Raw genomic sequence first — 21857 nt, forward strand, 5'->3', positions numbered from 1 at the left:
AAGGGCTATATTAACAAAACTGACCGCATGGGGTATTTATGGAAGACCTTGACTACGATACTTAAAAACTCGAGACAGTAGGTAGATGGTACTCTTCCAACAAATGACAGGAAAACGATCAGATGGGTGTGCCCTCAACCTTCTGCATTCCTTTCTGAAACCCTTCAACTCTTGTTAAAGAGTCCCAAGGTGTACTGGACACTTTGCATGTGGGTTTCTGTTGCCTTCTCATTGCTCGTTTTGTGCCAGCATTCTATTCCTGTGATTATTCATACCTCTTACTTCTGCTGGACTTCACCAGTTTCCTGAAGATCTTGTTTTTAGCCTAGCCTATTCTGCCCCAGAACTGTCTGTGCTCAGAGAGTCTTGATTCTTACCTGGTTGGTGGTTTGAATGTTAATGTAGGTTCATATATTTGAATGTTGGGTCTTGGTTGGTGGACTGTTTGGGAAGGATTAAGAGGCATGGCCTTGTTGGAGGAGGAAGGTATGACCTTGTTGGAGGAAGTGTGTTACTGTGGGTTGACTTTGATGTTTTAAGATCCCAGGACAGGCCCACTGTCTCCTCTCCCTGCATTTTGCCTAAAGATAAGGTTATAAGCTCTCAGCTACCGCTCCAGTGCCTTGCCTCCTGCCTGAATGCCTCCATCTTCTCTCCATGATGATCATAAACTAACCCTCTGAAACTGTAAGCAAGTCCCCAATTAAATGTGTTCTTTTTAATAGCTGCCTTGGTCATGGTATCTCTTCACAGCAATATAACTAAGATACATTTTGTATCTCATTTTGATATTGAAGTTGGCGTTTCCCGGGAAACACATATCTTACACGTGAAATGGCAGAGCTCATCATCCATTCTACCTTTTAGTGGTTACTCTATCTTTTCCCTCAAAATAAATGAAAAAAAATGCTCCATTGGAAATAATTTTATAACAAAATTACTAGGCTATGTTACTTTGGGGATATCTCTGATAGCTTCTCAAAGTCAGGAATCACATGTAATTTTCTTCTCATTAACAGAACATAACCAGTAAAGTAAAAAAGTAAAAACTCAACAGGTTCACTCATTCAAAAAAAATGAAACTAAACAGAAGGTGTCTTATGTAATCTTACAGAAATTCAGCATAATACTTTGTAGACCGGATTAAAATAAAATAGCTCCAGAATGAATTGTATAATTGCTTAATTAAATTATTCCAAATATCACTGAGTTTCATACTATCCTTTCATGGGTATAGTAGAAATGGTACTAAAATTAACGCATAACCTCAAATATATTTTTAATTTTCTTTCTTTAACTACCATCATATTGTTACTTATGCATCTCATCACATGTCATATGTATACATATACGTACACATATATTACAGCTTGAACATACATTTCATTCCTTAGGGACATAATGACATAATGTCTCTGAAAATGCAGGTTTTGGATGCAACAACTATGTCATCACTACATATATAATATTTTAATTTAAATTTAAGGTCAAAAATAGAAATTGATATTTTGCTTGTATCTAAGACTTAAAACCCTAGAAATATATGAGACAATTTATTAAAATGAAAACAGGATTATAATAAAATATGTATGATATGTTCAAACTTCACTATATATATATGCTTATTAGTCCAGAAAACAATGTATCTGCCAGATGGGATAAAAATATAAGCTTATTTAAACCAGTACAGGTAGTTTGACGTTACTCCGGGAAAGCACAGATTGTCAGTGCAGGCTCCCCCATAACTCGGAGGACACGATGAGCATGGCACTCCTACTTTGTATGGTGCTTCTCCAATCCAGTTACCCCTAGGACAGAAAAGGAAGATGGCATTGGTGCTGCTCATTCACCCCCAAACCTTTCACATGTGTTTTTACACATCGTTGACACATGATGCTATTTTTGAAGAACGTATGTCATAAGACATGGAAAATCATATTCTTTTCTTTCCAAAGAAGCTTATCCCATATATTTTGCTTTTAAAATCCTCTTGCTATGTGTGTTTCTCTCTCTCTCTCTCTCTCTCTCTCTCTCTCTCTCTCTCTCTCTCTCTCTCTCTCTTTCTCTCTCTCTCTTTCTCTCTCTCTCTCTCTTTCTGTCTCTCTCTCAGTCTCTCTCTGTTTCTCTCTGATCTGTCTCTCCATCTCTCTGTCTCTGTCTGTCTTTCTCTGTGTATCTTTATCTATCTATCTATCTATCTATCTTGACAGGAAAGTAATGAAGTTCTGTCTACAGTGTCTGGTGGTATTATGAAAACCAGGCCCATTCTAGGGCATTGGTCTTCTGCTCCAGCAACACTCTAGGGCACACTGGCAGGTCACAGCTCCATACACATAATGCTTCTTAACTTGTGTAAACTCCTAAGAGCTTTTAAAAAACACCTAGGATTTTAATTCCTAGAAGGTATAACTGCTAGCCGGGGAGGGGCACCAGAGGATTCATTTCTCTCCCTGAGAAGCTAATTGGTGCCCAAAGAAGGGTCAAGTGCCCATGATCCTGTAAGTAACACTAACTAAACTCATTAAGTCATCATCACCAAAAAGGACAAAGGAGAATGTTGGGGAGAAAAAAGGGGTCATCATAACAGGGGAAGGTACAAAAGAGGGTATGGGGAGTGATGTGATAAAAATATATAGATGTATAAAATGCAGTACTGCAACAAATCATATATGATAATGTACATTAACGAAAATTATAAATAGTTTGCGGAAGTGTATGCAATGAGTAAGAAGTTACTATAAATAAAATATTTGGTTTCAAATACCCATAAAATTTATTCTTGAAGTCATGAAAAATTCAAGATTGTAATATTTATAAGATAAGACGCCAGGGACACTCTTCTTATAGTTAAAGCGTAATGGCTCATAGGGGAGAAAGTGTTTCTCAAATATTTTTCCGCATTGTAAGTCAAATCTATTCAATTTTTCACTGATGCTATTTGATTTTTCATGGTCGTGAGTCATGCAGCTACTTGATCTGTCCTTCCTTTTATTGTGATGACACCATGATCATCATACTGAAGCAAATTTATACTTAGAATAGCTGGCCGAGTTTATAATGCTTCTGGAATTTTGCTCTTTAAATTGTGATAAGAGGTGTCAATAAATGTATTTTCATTATTAGACTATATATGCATATATATGAAAATAAATGAAGAAAGAAAATCAGCTAAGAATGTTAAAAACTAGGGTTGAGCAAAAGACCCCAGCAGACCCTAATGTGAATTCAACCTTAATAAGACCCAAAGGAGGTTGTGAAGCATATATAGAAGATATAAAATTATCTAGCAAACCAGTCAATTAGAAATTCAACCATTTTTAACATATGAAACTATACACATTAAAAACTTAATGACTATTCATATTACAAGCTAAAATGGAGTTTTAGAACTTTCAACTTACCCTTAGTGGATTCTACTGTCTGCCAGGAGGATACAAGGGATGGGATAAACATTGAGATGTAACAAGAATAAAAAAAAAATAAATAAATAAAAATAAAAGTAAAAAAAAAAAAAAAAAAAAAAAAAAAAGATTCCTAGAGGGCCATTGTGGTGAAATCACACGCTGATCTAGAAACACTACAACCCTACCCTCTGATCATGCGATTCATGTGTTCTCATGTTCTCTTGACTCCTCCCACTCAGTAATAAAAAACCTCATCCCCCACTATGTATGTATTCAAAGCTATATGAGAACAGTATATGGGATCAGCCAATATTATATAATTACATATTTTTACTTAGTTTTTTAAACTCTCAGGCTCATATTTTGGAAAACTAATATGCACCACCGGGCAATTTGGGGCCTATAAGTCAATCAATATTATTAACAAATTCTATTGTTTAGGGAAAACAATAGCTAAATGAATATTTAAAAATCTATCTCTGGTCATCTCATTACAAACCAACTAATTTATGATGTGGTGAGGGTAAAGTGCTTAATAGGAAGACAATGCATGAAAATAAAAATTATCAAAGAAATTCATGGTTTAGATGCCTTTTGAGATTTTTTTTTTTCAGATTTCTCATTACAATAATTCTGAAGGAAAAGCACATATTTTCTAACTTTTCAGAATGGGCTCAGACCCACCACCATGTCAGTGAGTCATGACCACATTGTCACTTATGACACATTGCCCACCTCCCCTTTGTGCTTAAGAACCTGGAGACAAACCTTTTTTGCGACTCACTTTGGAAGACACCACAAGTATCATAAATCCTTTGCACATTTGGTACTTATTCCAAATGAGAAGAGCACTCTGTGTAAATACTGGGGCACTTTACCATCCTGTTATCAAGTGCTAGAAAATGTTTGTTGATATTTATAAGGAAAATTCAAGCTTATGACTATATTTTATAATCTTTGGTGAATTTGGCATATTTGTGTAAACTATAGTATGATATGACACTTAATACATTTTAATGTAAAAAAAATGAAGAAGGAAGAAAAAATTCCTTTCTGGTATATTTTCCTAGAGTAAAAAGTAGGAAAACGTCCTAATACTGCTAATTCAGAATGGCGTGGTGTTCCTAATTTCTCCAGAAGATTTTTTTCTACTGGCTTTGATACAACTAGCAATCATTGAGGATGCTTTTGATGCCTCCGATAAAGGTGGTGATGCTTATGAAACACAGTGCTTAGACATGTCATAACAGAGCAGTGATGTGTGTTCCTCACAATTGTTGCCCAGAGTCCCTGTTCCTATGAAAAGAAACTTTTTACTCTGTTATTTTTCAGGACTGTGGGGATGTTGATGAGGCTGGAAGTGAAGAGCAGGTGAGTGCTTTGACTTCTACAACTATCAAAAATGCCCATCTGACTGCCAATCTCTAACGCCATTTAAAAACCCAGGAAATGGAACTAAACTTGGTACTTACTTAGGGGCATAGTTGCAAACTAAGTACACCGCCCGTCGCCATACAGATCCCCAGACATTCATGTTTTGGCAAGTATGAATTGCACATCCTATTCGATTAGAAGTGGCCCAAACCATCTGAAAAATAAAACAATATCTTCCAATATTGCTTTAAAACACCAACAGTAATCAAATAAGAAATGCACCTTTAAAGATATGAATATAAAATGAACACAGCAGTTTAAATGACCTGTGTATAATGTGTGCACATGGGACCAAAGCATCGCATAGGACACCGAGGGTTGCAGTCCTGGGGATAAGGAAAGGCATAATCTTTCACTTCATCATACCATGGCTTGACCAACTGGAGAATAGAGCGATATCTAGATGTCAAGAGAAAGAGCAAAAAAGAACTCAGTACAGCAGGGAGCTACTTAGCAGACTATTTATACACCATAAATAACTGTTATAAGATTATTCATTATAACTCAAGCTCATGTCCACCCATGACAATTATGATCGCAATCTGGTAGAGCTCTTGATTTCTCTGGAAAGAGCAAAGCATGAATATACCCAATGAGCCTTCATTTGTCTAAGTACATGACAAGCTACTGTAAAAACAGTAAAACACAAGTAATTTGGGAATCATCCAAGTCTTATTTAATTTACAGAGAAAATTGTCTCTTTGGGAATTTTATAAATGATCTAATTGCACACATCAAAGTAGTTGAAATACATTAACTCTAATGAAAGAATCCATTAAAATGGAGTTAAATAATGTTGGTCATGATATCCTGCAGTAGAAAAAAATATCCTGTCGGCGAGATCAGCTTTCTCGTAGTTATTTACTCATATGTGTCTGTGTGCACACATATGTAAATGCAGGGTTTTTTTCTTACCAATTTGACTATTTATTAACTTCATTGTTTACATGCATGTGTACAGAACAACAGAAACATTGTACACAAACACACTTAGAGGCTTCTTCAAAACATGGAGTTTTGCGGATGTATGTTGTTGGTGAGCAGGACACAACATACACAGTCCTTTCTAGGATTCTGTGGGGTCAACGACAAATACAGCTAAAAGTAGCATGTTCCAAAGGTAAGATAAAAGCTAGCTTTATTAGGCCTTATGAGCTAGTTGTATCATTTTTTGAAAAGTATGTTTATTCATAAACCTAACATCATTTTCTGACTCACAGAAATCAGTAAAAAGTTTCTGATGCTATTTAAAATTAATATTATTCTCTGTAAGGTCTATAATTAGTGATGTTTAACGATATGGACAACTGCTTCCTACCTTCCAGTTCTTACAGATAGATTTTGACCCAAAAACCTCAGCAAATAAGAAGGTCCGTGGTCCCAAATGCAGGTGGCTGCCCAAGCCTCGGCAGATTTTGCAAGGTTTTCATCCCAGACCTGTAGAAGTTAAGTAGTCTTTCAGTTTTGTTGACTTTTTAAATAATAAACAAAAAGAAAGAAAGAAAGATGCTCTACACATACAGGGGGAGGAGGTCTCCCTCAGTCACAGACATAGGGGAGAGGAGTAAGGGGAAAGCGGGAGAGAGGGAGGAATGGGAGGATACAAGGGATGGGATGACAATTGAGATGTAATATGAATAAATTAATATAATATAAAAAAAGAAAAATGCTCTAATTTCCAGGAAGTCTTTCAATTCTGGGTCCTTGGATTATTTTAACTAAAACAAGGCAAACTCAGACCAATTAATGTAAAGTTAATGGAACATCAGCATCAATTCTGAGGATAGATTAAAAGAAAAATATCACAGCTATTTATAATTTGGGGACATTAAAAATTCATCTGTGCAATTTGAGTACATTGGAATCAATATTTAACAAAGTCCTTTTTACAGAAACAAGGAGCCTTACCATCATCATCAATACGTTTTCGCAAATAAATTAATTCTGCTACTGAGATGATCAGTGATTGGGGCCTGTCTTTCATCATCTCTATGCCAGTTAATTAATTCATAAGACAAGAATAGAGGTGATGTCACCTGTAGGTTTCTTTCAGATTAACTGTGTCATGATAGCCCCCAAATAAGTGCCAAAAAGAGCTAGATGGTACTGACCAGTGATTGGCCGGGCCTACTGAGAATATATACTCTATACAAAATAATTCAAAATATGTAACATATCTAGCTTGCAACACGTATGTCTGTGCTGTACATATATGCTCATGTGTATGTAGTGGGCTGGGCATGCACATATGAAGGCCAGATGTTGACATCAGTTGTCTTCCTTAGCCACTCTTCACTTATTTATTTGCTTATTTATTTATTTATTTATCATGCATTCATTCAGTTGCTTATTATGTACACAAGGTATTTCCCTAAACCTGGAGCTGGTTCATTTGTCAAGAATGGATGGATAGTAAGCCGCAGGGAGCCTCTTGCTTCCACTGTCAGAGATCTGATATTACAAGCGTGTGCCAATGCTCCAGACATTTTCATGGGGATCCTGGGATGTTTATCTAAGGCTAACATCTTCATGCTTGTATGGAATCATCTCCCTAGAATATTTTTCTCCTCTTACCTTGAGGGAAGAGGAACTAGAGAGAGAAGGATATATAGAGAGAGAATATTGCATACCTTAAATAGTAAAAGACAAAACGTCAGGAATTTAACAATTTTAATAATATATTACTATGCTTATGCTCATAAGATATATGCATATTAAATATTATAACAGCATAAACCAAGAACCTGAAACCTGAAAAAATAAGGTTATCTTTTGTTGTCTGTTATAACGGATTCTGATATGCACAAAGTGTATTTAGCATTAATGAGGCCCCAATACTTAGATGTTTCATTGTAAAAATCTAATAAGCAATAATACAGTGAAGGAAGTTACAGGTCAGATGAGTATAACTGGTTTCTTTTTCCATCAAGGCATCATCTTAAGGGATTGATGTGAAAGATTTTTGCCTTCTCCATGTTCCTACAGGAAGAGTCAAGAAAGCCAATTCCCTCACAGAGAGAGGTGATTTTCACTCCATGTAGGAGACATGATGTTCTGTCCCGCTGAAACCTTCTGGAAGGTGGGACAGAGGAGCTGTGATGTCTTCTTTTCCCCAAGCATTACCTATAATTACCTATACCCATCTTCTTAAGGCAAAAGTTAACTTTGAATGGGGAGTTCTGAAATTAGATACTATAACATATTCTTATAATGTTGACCTCTGCATTTGCTGTCTTTCTGTTGGTTACAATTCAAAAAATTGATATATATATATATATATATATATATATATATATATATATATATATATATATGATGTATTTAATAGCTTCTAATAAATTTATGAATATGATGAGACTTTTTGCTCTTAAAAATCATAACTTCATTTTAAGAAATCAATAAAAATGTAACGGAAGTTTGAAGCCTGTAAGGAATGGCCCCATGTGATCACATTGGAACTTTATAGAAAGATTTATAGATTGGATATTGATATGGTTACAATCATAGCAACAATATGGGAGATAAGCATGGAATATCTTATAGACATTTATTTTTATTTTTAAATATTTAGGTGGGAACTTGTCACATATTTAGATTTTTGACACAGAAAATGTCTTATTTTGTTTTTAACAACTAGGATGACTTGATCCTTTTTGTTAGGCAGGGGAAAGAGTGCTGACTTGCAGAAGCCATAAACAACATAAGTGATGACAAAACGATTTCCCTGGAGGGCAGCCAAAAGCATCAACACTCTTCATGTGCATTAGCAAAATCATTTCTGTTTTACAATTGGTAGACTTACTCATTAGATAGGAATGTTTGTAAAACAGCCATTGAAGGAAACTGATATAAACATATAAGAACTATTGCTAAACTATCCAGGAGTCCAGCAATGAGCCTTGATTAGGCTGGAGAAGGGACAGGTGAGAACAGAGGAAAGGATAGTCCCTCAATGGAATAATTCAGGTTATTGATCATATTAGTTAAATAATAATAAAATGATACTGTATTGTAAGAGTCGAAGGAGGCAGGTAAAAGAAATGGATTGGGAGAATTCCCTGCCATACCTTGTATGTAAAGCTGCTTAGGAAGTGAGGACTGTAAGGACAGATTACATGAAGACCATGGGAATTAGTAGGCACTGTCTTGTGGAGATGGCCTTATTTCTTGAAATAAGATTTCATTATGAACATCAGGATCTTTCTCCCAGCATCTCCTGTGAGCTGAACTACAAGTGTGCCCTAACACAAGGGCTTTCATGGAGATGCTTTAATCTCCAACAAGACATACTCAGGTAGGGACTGAGAATTTGGCCATTGGCAGCATTTGGGATCTGCAAAATGCAGTGTTATTATTTCTATTATGTTAATATGGATATATTTCCTTTTTTCTTCATAGTCATGGGTGGTAGTGGATAAAGAAAGATTCTCAGCAATATGTAAGCCAAATTTCAAGCAAGAAAAATTCAAATTATAATAAATAATACAAAGAAGCCTCATTCCTCAAAAAAAAAGGCGGGGGGAAATCTTAAGATTTTTGCTTCTTTTGAAAGTGAGGGAAACACATTCGTCAGGGTGCTGGTTAGTCTTATGTCCAACTTGACACACAAACTAGAATTATCTGAAAGGAGAGACCTTTAACCGAGACAATGCCTCCATACGATCTGGCTATCAGACATTTTCTTAATGGTTGTTGGCAAAGGGCACAGCCAATGGTTGGTAGCGCCATTCTTGGGCTGGTAGCCCTAGTTCTACAAGAAAGCAGTCTGAGCATGTCATAGGAAACAAACTAGTAAGAAGCACCTGTCCATGTCCTCTGTCATCAGCTCCTGACTCCAGAATTTGGCCATGTTCGAGTTGCTGTCCTGACTTCTTTTGGTGATAAACAGCAATGTCCAAGTGTAAGCTTTTTGGTTAATGATGTTTATCACAGCAATAGAAACTATAACTAAGACACTAAGTAAGATCTTTCTGTGCTGCAGGCATCTCCTCCTGTTACTGCCCATGTATTTTCTGAAATCAGGAATTAAATAAACACTGGAATAATTGTATGTAAATGTAGAAATTATACCTGGTCTAATTCTCTCCCTTAATCTATTACTTTCTTCATTGTCTCTTCAGATAGGAGCAGATATCAGAGCTAGATACCATAACATCAACTGTGTCTCAAGTCCTGTCCTGTGGATTTTGATTGTTATGGAATCACTCTTTAGAGTTTTCACCAGAGTACTACTTCCAGAATGTCACTGGGATCATTGGGAAGTCAGATACCCAGCCCTATTCAGGACCTATGAACCAAATATCCTGATTAGAGACTCTGAATGTGCATACATGTAGTGGCGACTATAGATGGTTTTATCATCCAACACATCATGTGTGATGTGTCAGAGAAATATCTTTCCAAAATTCCAAAATCTTAAAGATAAATTAAAATTGCATCAATCCCTGTCCATAAAGCGTGCATTTAAAATACACATTTGACCTTCATTCAGATTGGTGTATAAACATGTGAATCAGCAAAATGCGCCTATAAAAACTACCAGTCATCCTAAGGATAATGGAAAGTAATGTACCGCCTTTACTATTCATTGTTCAGGCCAGATCATTGCCAAGGATCTCACTGACAGTAGAACACACCCCTGCTGAAACCCAATCTAAATGAGCACAAGTATGATGGGTCATTTTCCCTCAAAGCTACATAGCTTCGAGTTCTCAAGTTGACCTAAGGACACCATTGTAGTGGACTCTTCTGCCTTGGAAACAAGTGGACTTTGATTTTGAATTATCCTGAATTACATACTTGGTCGTCTAGGTTTTTTCAGCAGCCAAATATCTTTGAGGAACCTTCTCTGACTGTCTGTGTGGGGGAATAGATTTGTGCATCCACGTATCATTTAAATGGCTCCTGGTTAAAAAAGCGAGCTGACTGGGAGTCCACTGTCAACGTCATAGGTATTCCATGCACTAGCACTAGCATAAGACAGCCTATCTATATTATTTTCCAAGCATTGAGAGCACAAGAGGTTTTATTTTATTTTATGTTTAAAATTGTTTCTTATGTTCACTGATATTCTCAAGTGAAGTTCATGTAGGGAATTTGCTATCTGATGAGCCCAAGAAGAGGAAAGATGAACAGACAAAAGGAGGCGTGTACTATATGGCACAATAGGATGGTGTGGTGTGGTGGGGTGGGGTGCAGTGTAGTGTAGTGCGGTGCATTGTAGTGTAGTGTACTGCAGTGTAGTGTGGTGCAGTGCAGTGCAGTGCATGTAGTATGTTTATTGCACTGCTGCTTGAAGTATATGCTTGCTGTGAAATAGAGAATTTTGAACAACTTGTTCAAAGACATAGAAAATTTATGCTTTCTAAGATTTGGGTTTCTATCTCTAAATAAAAAAATCAACCCTCACCTCTCAAGCATGATACTGAGACTGTGAGACAACACAGTTCTAAGAGGGCTGTAATTCACTAAGTAACTCCTGTTACTGTTGTTGGGCATTTCTAAACGGCAGTGATGTCAGGGGGATGTGGAGACACCTGAAATTGGAATTAGTTTGATAACTTTTCATCAATTTATTAACCATTAGTACTACTAATCAGGCAGTCTAATAAGAAAACTGATAAATGCTAAAGCCACTGAAAACTCCAGAATAGAATTTTATAGAAACAAGGTACTTGCTCATGAGGAAAGTAACATTAGACAGAAGGAGATTACATTAGATAATTTTAGAAGCTTTTAAAAAGTATTTTCCCTCCTTCAAGCATCGTTTAACATCTGCTTTTAATCTAAAAGTTTGAAAATAATTTTTATTGGATTCTAGCAATGGTTAATGGTTCTCCTCTTCTGGGGTGAGTAGTGAGTTGTTACACAGAAATTGTCATCTGTCCCGGCACTTTCATGAATGGTCACTTCTCTGACTCATTGTCATGATATACTAAAGATGGATTTCTTGATTGTGGAGCTATTCTGAGATACACATGCAAACCCCAGACCATGCCCTGCACACTCCTCAGAACTTCTTCACCTTTCCAAAGAAGGTAAAAAAAACAGATATAGCAAAAATATTCATGTTCAGCTAAATTATGAAATATGAATGCTTTGTGGAAAATATTTTGCTTTCAAATAATATCTTTGTTTGCATTGATTATTGTGGAATTTAAGAGATGCATTTGCACCAAAACTTTTCTCAATTTAAGACATTAGTTTTTATCTTCCTCACTTCTGCTCCAATAGATACTTCAAAAATCCTCAGACAATCAAGTACCTCAAGTTCATGAATATCAAATGCCCATGGGCTCTTCATCATAAAGTTTTCAGACATATGAAACTTGTTCGTTTCCTGAAAATATTTTGTATCAAGTGAGCATAATAGCTCTGGACTATCTAGATCCTTGAAAAAGACTTGGCTTAGGGTGACTTGGTTTTTTTGTTTGTTTGTTTGTTTGTTTTGTTTTTTTTTCACCTTCCAGTTTACACCTTTATTTTTTATTTATTTTTTATTAATTTATTCTTGTTACAACTCAATGGTTATCCCATCCCTTGTGTCCTCCCATTCTTCCTCTAGACAAAATCTTTCCTCTAGTCTCCATGACACTGCTCTGCCTGCCTTTTGGAGAACATTCTGTTTTGACTGTCAAAGCATATGCCTAACCCAAATATATTTTTTCAGTGGAAGAATTCACTTCCCCACATCCTATCCCCTTTTCAACCTCCACAGCCTTGTTCACTAGACAGTAACCTTCTGCTTCTTCCCGGCTTCCTAAAATTTACCCTGTGTTTTGTGTTCTCTGACTAAGAGTAACCATGTTGTACCCTCAAAGAGAGAGACAGGGTCCTGACTGCCCCACTCCATAAACCCTTCTCTGTAACTTCATTTGAGTCACTCCTCCTGACCTGACCTCCAAAGTATTTTGTAGCATTTTTTTGAGGCAACCAGTTTACCCTGTTGCCTCAAATGTACTTCAGGTTTCAGTTATCTCTTGCGCAGACTGTCTTGCCAGCCTCTGACTGGGCATCCTTTCCCCCACTCCTGTTTCGTTCCCGTCCTTCCTCATGCTGTGGCCAGCATGACCTTTCCAAAATTCAAATATGATTATGTAACCTCCAAACTAAAACTATTAATACTTCTCCTGATCTTACAACAAAGTCCAATCAAGTTTCTTAGTATCCCTAAATTTCAACATTGTAAGGCTCTAATCTTTAAACATTATAAATCGAATCATATGTTTCTGCGTCTTCTATGCCACACTCTATTTTATGGAATCCTTCTGTACTGATCACACAGTCCCTCTCTCCTTGTCTCTCTTCTGTACAAGATATTTTGGTCTAATATTTAGCATCATCACTTTTGGAGGCTTGTACTACTCTGCTACTTCAGCCTACGCCTGGGACAGGCCTCCTGCATTCTTACAGCACTCTGTAGCGCCTTTGCTTTGGCATGTAGCACACTGCCTTGTCCACTTCCTTCATATACACCACTCTCCATCTCTGTTCCTCATGGCCCTTCACTCTAGGAAAGTGAAAGGCTAATAAATTCGTACAGTGGAATGAGAGACTGAATATTAAATGACGCCCTCACAATTTACTATAGTTACATACTTTAGGAAAAAGAGACTCTAGTTTCTTAACAATTAAGTATGGGGCAATATGTGACAGTAGGCTCTATAAGTACTTAGCAGAAACACAAATTTGTTTTTTACTTCCAAGTATTGGGACAAAATAGTTTGCCACCAAGTTTGCAGTACTGAATCCTACTCTCCCTCTAGGCTGCCCATAGGCGACTCATAGGTAATCTTTCTGTTCCTCGATTATGTGATTCTGAATCATGTAACTTTAATATTTTAACAGGTGTCTACCAGCAGTGGTGGTGCACACCTTTCATCCCAGCACTGGAGAGATAGAACCAGGTAGATCTCTGAGTTTGAGATGAGCCTGGTCTACAGAGTTTGTTCCAGGACAGCCATGGCCACAGTGAAACCCTGGCTTAACAGTCAGTGTGTGTGTGTGTGTGTGTGTGTGTGTTTCTTATAATCTCTAATCTTGTAATCTCGAATGAGAAAATGTTCGAATGAAACTAGGGAAGGACATAAACTTCTAAGGAAAACTACCTTCTTTGGTGTGTGTACAAGTAAACCACACTAGAGCGTTTCTGCAAAGAAAGCACCCACAAAATTTGCCTGGTGTCCACTGGAAGCCAAGACATGCAAGTCCCCATGCAGGAGAGCAGGAATGTAGATCTCTAAATGTGCTGACAAGTGTTTCCTGTCAGTCAACATGTTCAGGCCACTACTTCCTGGCAGCAGTTCTCAGGAGCCTTCTAAAAGTCATAAAAGCAAACATTGAAGAGTTAGATTAGACACAGCCTATTTCCTGGATTTCAAATAAGATCGATTTTTTTCCTTCCCAAACAAAAAGAAATCTGCCATTTGGCATAAGGCATGGCTTCATTAACAAAGAAGGCCAGTGATAGATACCATTGGGTTTTGTTGTTATTTTTGTTTTGTTCTTGTTTTGTTTTGTTTTTTGAGAAAGGATTTTGTGTGTCTCTGGCTGATCTAAATCTCACTGTATAGCCCAGGTTAGTCTTGAATACATCAATTTTCCTGCCTCAGAACAGATACCATAATGTTTAGTCAACTGCCAAAGAAAGGAATAAAACAGTAGTTTAAATTTTCCACATTATCCCCCACATAAAGCCCAGATAAATTAAATTAGCATTTTCCTTTATTCCCAAGTCACAAATTATCACTGAAGGCCAACAATGTGTTGGCCTTTCCTGAGGATGGATTAGTTGGCTCATTCATTCACTGAACCATGCTGTTACTTTATTACCTACGGCTACGTGGTAATAGATATGGTTCCGGCTTCCAGCAGAACACAGGAAACCTTTTATAGATGGCTCAGCAACTCATATTTGCTGGCACCAAACAAATATAATAGTAATATGATAAATAAAGTGATTTGGGTTTCCTGAGATATCATTACTATTCCTCCTTCCCAGCCTATTTCTAGCTATCATGTTTTCCTGCTTCTCTGCCATGTCTGCCATTCTTTGAAGATTCCTACCCTGTGCATTGTGATTCAGTTATTTCCTCTTACTTCTCACTGAGTATACAGTAACTGCAGGTGTTCTTTACCTTTGCCAAAAACTCCAGGACTGCTCCTCAGCACTCCACACCCTAGAGGAGACTACTTCCTTGCATGTACTGAGGCAATCTCTCCTTCTAAGATGACCTTCTGCCTTTGATCTCAAATGTCACACTCTTCCGGATTCCTTTTGTATCAGGCATTCTCTGCACCCCCTGGAGATCCTAGCTGGAGAACAGTGTGTTAGCTTTTCACTGCCCACGGTTCAGGTCATCCATTGCTTTAAATTCTATCACAGCCATCACGTCTCTTCCAGAGTATCAGCGTCACACACTCCTCCTCCACAGAGTTTGTCATCATTTTCCAGCTGGAGATTGTCACTTCCATCTCCAACTCTTGCAGCACAGTGTTGGCCTGTTTCATATTTATTACATCAATCCCATACAGCGGAGCATAGAATGAGTTATTTGGGTACTGGTTTTACCCCTATTTGTTTTATTTTTACTGCACTGTTTATAGTTTAAAGACAACATTTCCATCTTGGATACCTTCCTCCACATGGAGTCTTCAATTTGTTTAAAGCAATTTCCTCAACTGCTCTGAATTAGAGAACATCCTACAAACTGGATTCTGTATGAGTTTTGCAAACTCATTCTTTGGGGAATAATTTTTATTCTAAGAAACTAATGTGGTTTGTGGTTTAGAGTCATGGTTTAGTCTGACCTTCAGAAGAATGGAAAGCAGCTGGTGTCCCAAGTGTCCTGGAAATTAGTCAAGAACCTAATTGAAGAATTAGAGCCAACATCGCAAAGGTTTCGCTTGCACAGTTTATGTTCTATCTGGGCTATTATTTATGTGAAAAGACTCCACTTTAGGAAACTACTGCACATAATGTATGTTTTATTAAAGTCGTAGGTACTATATAAAATAATATGTAACCATTTTATGAATGCAAAAATCTTGGTGCTCAATTTTTTCTCTCATTTAGTTGTACATTATCTAAAATAAGTACTTAAACAATGTACTTTTAAGAGGCTTTAAAGAATGTATAAAATGTTTGTTTTATTTTAAGTGTGTGGGATATAATATCATGAAGGAAAATTCCACAAGTATTTATAATGGTATCAATATTGGTGCTGTTTATAAACATAAAACAATCCATTGGGACTTCATCTAAATGCAATACATAATGGGTGCTCACCATCTATATACAAAGACTGTCAAAACACAACACAAAGACAAAGATCAATAATCATTAATTTAGGTCCCTATAGTCCTAAAACTAGAAAGTTAGGAGTAAGTGTACAGGTGACTATTTGTCAAGTGTCACTGTAATAAGATCAATACAATAGACATGGAGCAAGTGAAGGGCATAGCAGGTCAGAGGAAAGATGAGGTGCAAATGCTGTGTGTATAAAAAGATTGCTCTTAAACGAACTGGTATTCTAATACAAAAATCTTAAAGGCTAGGATAAGTGACTTAGATAAGGAGAGTATCATGCATGGAGAGAAACTGGGCAAAAGGCGCAGAGCATTGTGTCATAATGGAACCACAAAGCAGTCTAGTGCAATTAGAGGAAGCACTGAGCCTCAGGACTTTTTAGATGATGCTCTCTGAAGTAGCAGCACACTGCAGAGGATAACGTGAGCTTACAGCTGGTGACTCAGAGCACAAGTATTTGGTAAGTACTATAACAAGCATGCCCTGAGTTTCATGGGTACATGCTACAGTTTAGGAACTGACCTAGCTTTCCAGCCTATGCCAATTCAAATCAGTGTTGAGTCAATCAAAGAAAAGGCAACAGTTTCCCAATGAGATCCATAATTTTTCCTTTGCTTAGAAAGCTGAATCACTTAGAGTACCTTCACTAATATCCAAGCTTAATAATTAATTATATATAATATAAATCATATTAGTTATTTATAATTAATAGCTATTTATTAATTAACATGCCTGCCACAGAATGTCATCACAAGGGAGCCAGTCAAAGCATTGCTATTGATAGACTGAAGCATAAGATCACAAAAGTGAGGATATTTCTCTTTAAACTTGTCAATTTTTTCTTCTGCTGGTCCTTTGCCCTGCTCCTTGCTTCTGGAAATTTTCTTCTACTGTCCCCTCCCCAAGACATACTCTCCAGCAACCCCAGGGAGTGCCTAATCCTCACAACAAGACTTATCTTTGTGACCTCATCACTTTCTAGTCTTCTCTAGTTAATTCACTTGGTTTGCTGTTTGATTACCACCCTGGCATCAAAAAGGGTTGTTGCTTTTATTCATGTATATATGCTAAGTGCTTAGAATAATACCAGGACACGGTAGATACTAAGTAAACAATGAATACCTACATTTCAAACATATTTTTTGAGGGGGGTTTCAAGACAGGGTCTCTTTGTGTTAGCCTTGGCTGCCCTGGACTCGCTTTGTAGGCCAGGCTGGCCTCGAATTCACAACAATCTACCTGCCTCTGCCTCCCGAGTGCTGGGATTAAAGACATGTACCATCACGTGTGGTTCAAATAGATTTTCAAATAGTCTCTGTTTTGCTTCATAGTACATACTGATTTGGCTATGAATTTTTATTACTTCTATTTAACTAAGGAAATTGTGTGAATATATACTATATAATTAGCAACAGGCTGGGTTATTACAAAATAAATCACATGTGGGGTTTTGATACCTGAGAAGAAAACAATAAAATAGTGATAAACTGAAGAATAATTTATAATATCTTATGGAATTTCAGGGAGGTTATCAGCATATCCTGATATTGTCAGGAGTTTCCTTTGGTGGACTTACTCAAGATGTCACAAATGAAGAGATCCCTCCCATCATTAATCTGGGCAACACCATCTTTGGCCACACCATTTTAGTTTAATCATTAACATCTCTAGGTCTAAGTGATTTCATTTGGAAAGTTTTGATCACAATCTCAACTTCAGATGGAAGACGTGGGCTATCAAATGAGGTCATCTGTGGAAACAACTAGCAAGGGCTCTGGCATGGAGAAGCAATTAAATCAATGCATATGATGTGACTTAATCCTTGATAAGGGGAGATGTAATGAGAAAAAGGGATTGTTTTCTACCGCATTGTAGGCATTCATGGTTCCACTCCTGGCGACTTCTTTGCCCTCAGTATCATTACCTTAGTGATTGGCGTCATTCCATCATTCACTGATTGCCTATTGTGTACACTGCTATCCCCATTGTAAGGAAAGGGATAGGCGAGGTGTACCTTAGAACTGCTGAGTAACTTTTGTGAGGCCATAATGAGTGGCACAGGCATGATCTGAACCAAGATGAGCTTATTACCAAAACTGGCCCAGTGGTTTGGCCTTAGTCTGAGTTTTTGTGTCAGTGTTGGTATAGCCAGTAAGCACTCCCTGACCTTGTAGTCTAGGAAGTTATACATTTCTGAGCTCACACACACATAACTCAATGTTTTCTTCTTTCACAACCTATAGTAGCTGTTGAAACACATTGGCTCCTGTGTGTGTAACTGCATCCCTCCTGCATGTGAGAAACTGTTCCTGTGTTTAGTTCAGAGACAATTCAAAGACATTCATTAAATCTAAAGCTTAATGAAAAACTATGTATCTGAGGGTTCTGGACTTATTTCTCTGCCCCTTAACTCATATATTTCTTACAACAATCTCTTGTAGCCGACACTAACTTTATCCTACTCTTGGAGGTGATAAGAGTAGAGCACACACAGTAAGGAGCTCCTGCTGCTTGAGTGGACACAACTAGAATTTGAACCCATTTACATACCAGAGACCATAATCTTAATCATGACACAATAATACCTAGAAATGATACTATGAATCCCTTAGGTTAATGTGGTAAGTCTAGTTTTCTTGCGACATCAACACCTGCAAGTAGTCAAGCACAAAAACCCTAATTAGAAAAAGTAGATGATTCTAGAAGCTGAGAAATATTGGTGGTCTTCATTGCATTAATTAGACTCAACACTGTGATCTCATGAAATGCAGAACTTTAAAATCATAACATTGCATGATTTCAAGACCAAAAATAAAGTTCAGCAGGACTCGATCCTTTTAATACCAACTTAATATTTTTGCTCTCTGGGTGAAATGATTTAAACATAGTCTATTTTTAAGAGCGAGCAAGGAATGTGTTCATGGCAACTTGGAACCCTGTGCTAGTAAGTGCACTGGCTTTACTTTTATCTGAACAACACAGCCTTAAATCACAAGGAAGAAAGAGGCAGCATGCTCTCCTGGCTTACAAGTAGATTAGAGTGGGTGGGAGCTTTGTCCAAGAAAAGGGAGATACAGCTACCCAGGAATAAATCATGCACATGAAACCTTTAATTTCAAGAAATATTCCCCACAAATGTTTTAACTGATAAATATGACTTTTAGATTAAAAAAACACAGAAAAAAATTCGCATGAATTCTGCTTTAAAAGATGACTTTCCAAATGTGGGCAGTCAGCATACCCCGCAGTTGTTTTTTTGTTTTGTTTTGTTTTGTTTTGTTTTTTTGTTTTTCTCTTTATAGAAAATGTGGCTCATTGGGGCTATGGAACTCACAGAACAAAATCTATGTAGATCCCCTCCCCTGTTTCTCTTACATACATTTATTCATTAAAGACTATAACTTAATATTATAAGATACATTAACCCCTTTGTTAAGTTATTCATACATGCACATTGTATCCCTTGGCAAACAGACACTGTGGTCCATTTAGATCCTTCTAACATGCAAATTAAAGTTTTCTCCCTCAGAGCTCAAGAAAGAAAGAATTCTTCTTACCATATATTCCATGTTTGCTGCTGGTGGGAACACTTTGCCCCGAACTTGATTATGGTAATCAAGGATGGCGATCATGTCATTCTGCGAGATGTAGCGCTTCCGTCTGGATTTGGGTATATCCGCAGACTCTAGTGGTGTGCTGAGGGCGGCTTCAATATCAGTGAAGTTATTGGTTGGCGTAGATGAGTCAGTGGAATTGAGTAAGATGACGGTGCGTGCTTCACAGACAAGGGACAATAGGATCGCGAGGCTGGATGCAGAGATTGCTATCATTTTGAGGGGTGGAGAAGTCTACCAGGTTTGCTTTGCTTTAAAGAAAAAGGGAAAAAAACTATAGTGTCAGGGCATTTACAAAAGCAACCAAACCACAAAGAAACAAACGAATAAAAAAAGAGCCATAGAGTATACATTTACAGCAGCACCATTTTGGAGCATTGCTTGGCCTGACATTCTCCCAAAATCTAAACAAATGTTGCCCGAAAGGGAACTTAGTGTATTTTCTATTCATTCTGCTGTGCTTTGAATCAGACCCTCTAAGTGAAACTTTCTAGAACTAGACAAAAAAAAAAAAAAAAAAAAAAAAAAAAACATGTGACCTTTCATCTTAAAATGACTAGGAACCCTTTGCCCTTTGCTTCTTTGCACTTTTGCCCCTTTGCCCCAAATGCCTGAGCTGCCAGACACACTCCTGCATGTCTGTTTTCAGGCGGAATCTTTAGCAATCCAAAGTTGACCCAGAGGATGAAGAGGACAAATACAGGTAGCCACAGATATTGTGCTGATAATATATCTCAGACATTCTGTATACCAAGTGACAGAACACACAAAGTAGTGCAGTAATCCTGTCTCACTGCGGGGGGGGGGGGGGGGGGGGGGAAACGTGAACTGCTTTGAAATAATGCATGCAATAGAATCCAGCAGAGCCAAGGAGCTTACCTCTGCACAATGCCAAAATGAATATACTGTTCCTCCAACAAGGTAAGGTTCTTTGTTATGTTGTAGCCTGAACTCTTGTAAGAGCAGAGTGTCTTATTACAAGCTCTCAGAGAGCAAAAGCCTGCAAGTTTTGACTGCTGCTGGCTACAAAAGCAGCTAGCAGCTTTTATATGTCAGTTTGCAAAGTCCAGAAAGGGCAGGCTCTCCTAGGGTCTCTCAGCCAAAATCTAAGGGGAGGGGTTTGGGAGAGAAAAAAAATAGTGATTGGGTGGCAACCTTTTTATGTGGGTGGTGAGGAAATTGAGTCACACCCACAGCTTACAAAGCACAAACCATTAGACACACACACCTCCCCCTTTCTCTGAGTTTCTACCTTTTCTCTGAGTAGTTAAATTTTCTTTCTTAATCTTTTCTAGCTCCTGGTTCCCATACAAAAAAAGACAAGCAAAGAAAGAAGAAGGGGGAAAAAATGAAAAAAAAAAAAAAAGCTGTGGGTTTTTGAAAACACAGCTGGCTGAGTAACAAGGCAGTACATTTTCTTTGTAAATAGCAGCAAATGACATAGGAGCTGAAAAAGGCAGGCTGATATTAACTCAAGAGAGCAACTCGCATAGTTAATCTGGGTGGCCACAAATATGATTCAGGAGAATGCCAGACAAGTCAATAGTAGCCAAACTATAGCATATGATGTTAGGATAATAGATGTTCCAGTGGCTGTGTTCTCTGCCTCCAAGTGGTTTTACTCCTATAATTCACATATTGATTCTCCTCTCATTCTTTCTTCCCTCCTTTTTCTTTTCTTTTTCCAAAGCAGTCCAGTCAGCAAATTACCTGCTTTCTACCTGCCTTGTATAAAATGTGAACTGCAACTCACAGCCAGCAAGTGACAGCAGCCAAGATAACATCTGTTTCATGTTTCACAGCCTATATCTGAAATTTTAAGCAAAGAACCGCTGACTAGACACCACAACAGAGACCATGAAGAATCCCACAGCATCAGTATCCGCCACCACCACCGAAAGAGATTTGTTGAGAAGATAATCTGCAAACAAAAGATCCCCTGTAATGTTCTGGGTCATTTTCTCATTAACAAAATCTGGACCATTTATACAAGCAGTCAGGATAGGTATTCTGGAAAACATAACGGATTTGTTCAGCCTGCTAGTGGGATCGTCGTCTACTTGTTTCTGCAGGGTGAGCACCATGTAAATTCACAGC

General features: G+C 37.6%; 1 protein-coding gene across 1 annotated transcript; it reads right to left on the reverse strand.

Moving 5' to 3' along the window:
• Window positions 1–1341: 1341 nt before the first annotated feature.
• Pi15 (peptidase inhibitor 15) lies at window positions 1342–20832 on the reverse strand. Its single transcript, XM_051158564.1, has 6 exons — window positions 20640–20832; window positions 19704–20011; window positions 6157–6275; window positions 5105–5237; window positions 4877–4992; window positions 1342–1808 (listed from the first exon to the last, which is right to left on the reverse strand). The coding sequence occupies exons 2-6, from the start codon at window positions 19974–19976 to the stop codon at window positions 1673–1675; spliced, it is 777 nt and encodes a 258-aa protein (XP_051014521.1). The 5' UTR covers window positions 19977–20011; window positions 20640–20832; the 3' UTR covers window positions 1342–1672.
• Window positions 20833–21857: the final 1025 nt, after the last annotated feature.

The sequence above is a fragment of the Acomys russatus genome, chromosome 2 (assembly GCF_903995435.1).
Source record: "Acomys russatus chromosome 2, mAcoRus1.1, whole genome shotgun sequence".
NCBI lineage: Eukaryota > Metazoa > Chordata > Mammalia > Rodentia > Muridae > Acomys > Acomys russatus.

Coding starts and splice junctions, on each gene's coding strand:
- Pi15 (XM_051158564.1), bottom strand. CDS start 19,976: ATGATAGCAATCTCTGCATCCAGCCTCGCGATCCTATTGTCCCTTGTC. Junction 5,238..6,156: donor CTATCTGTAAGAACTGGAAG/GTAGGAAGCAGT, acceptor CTTGACATCTAG/ATATCGCTCTATTCTCCAGT. Junction 1,809..4,876: donor GTTTGCAACTATGCCCCTAA/GTAAGTACCAAG, acceptor TTTCTGTCCTAG/GGGTAACTGGATTGGAGAAG.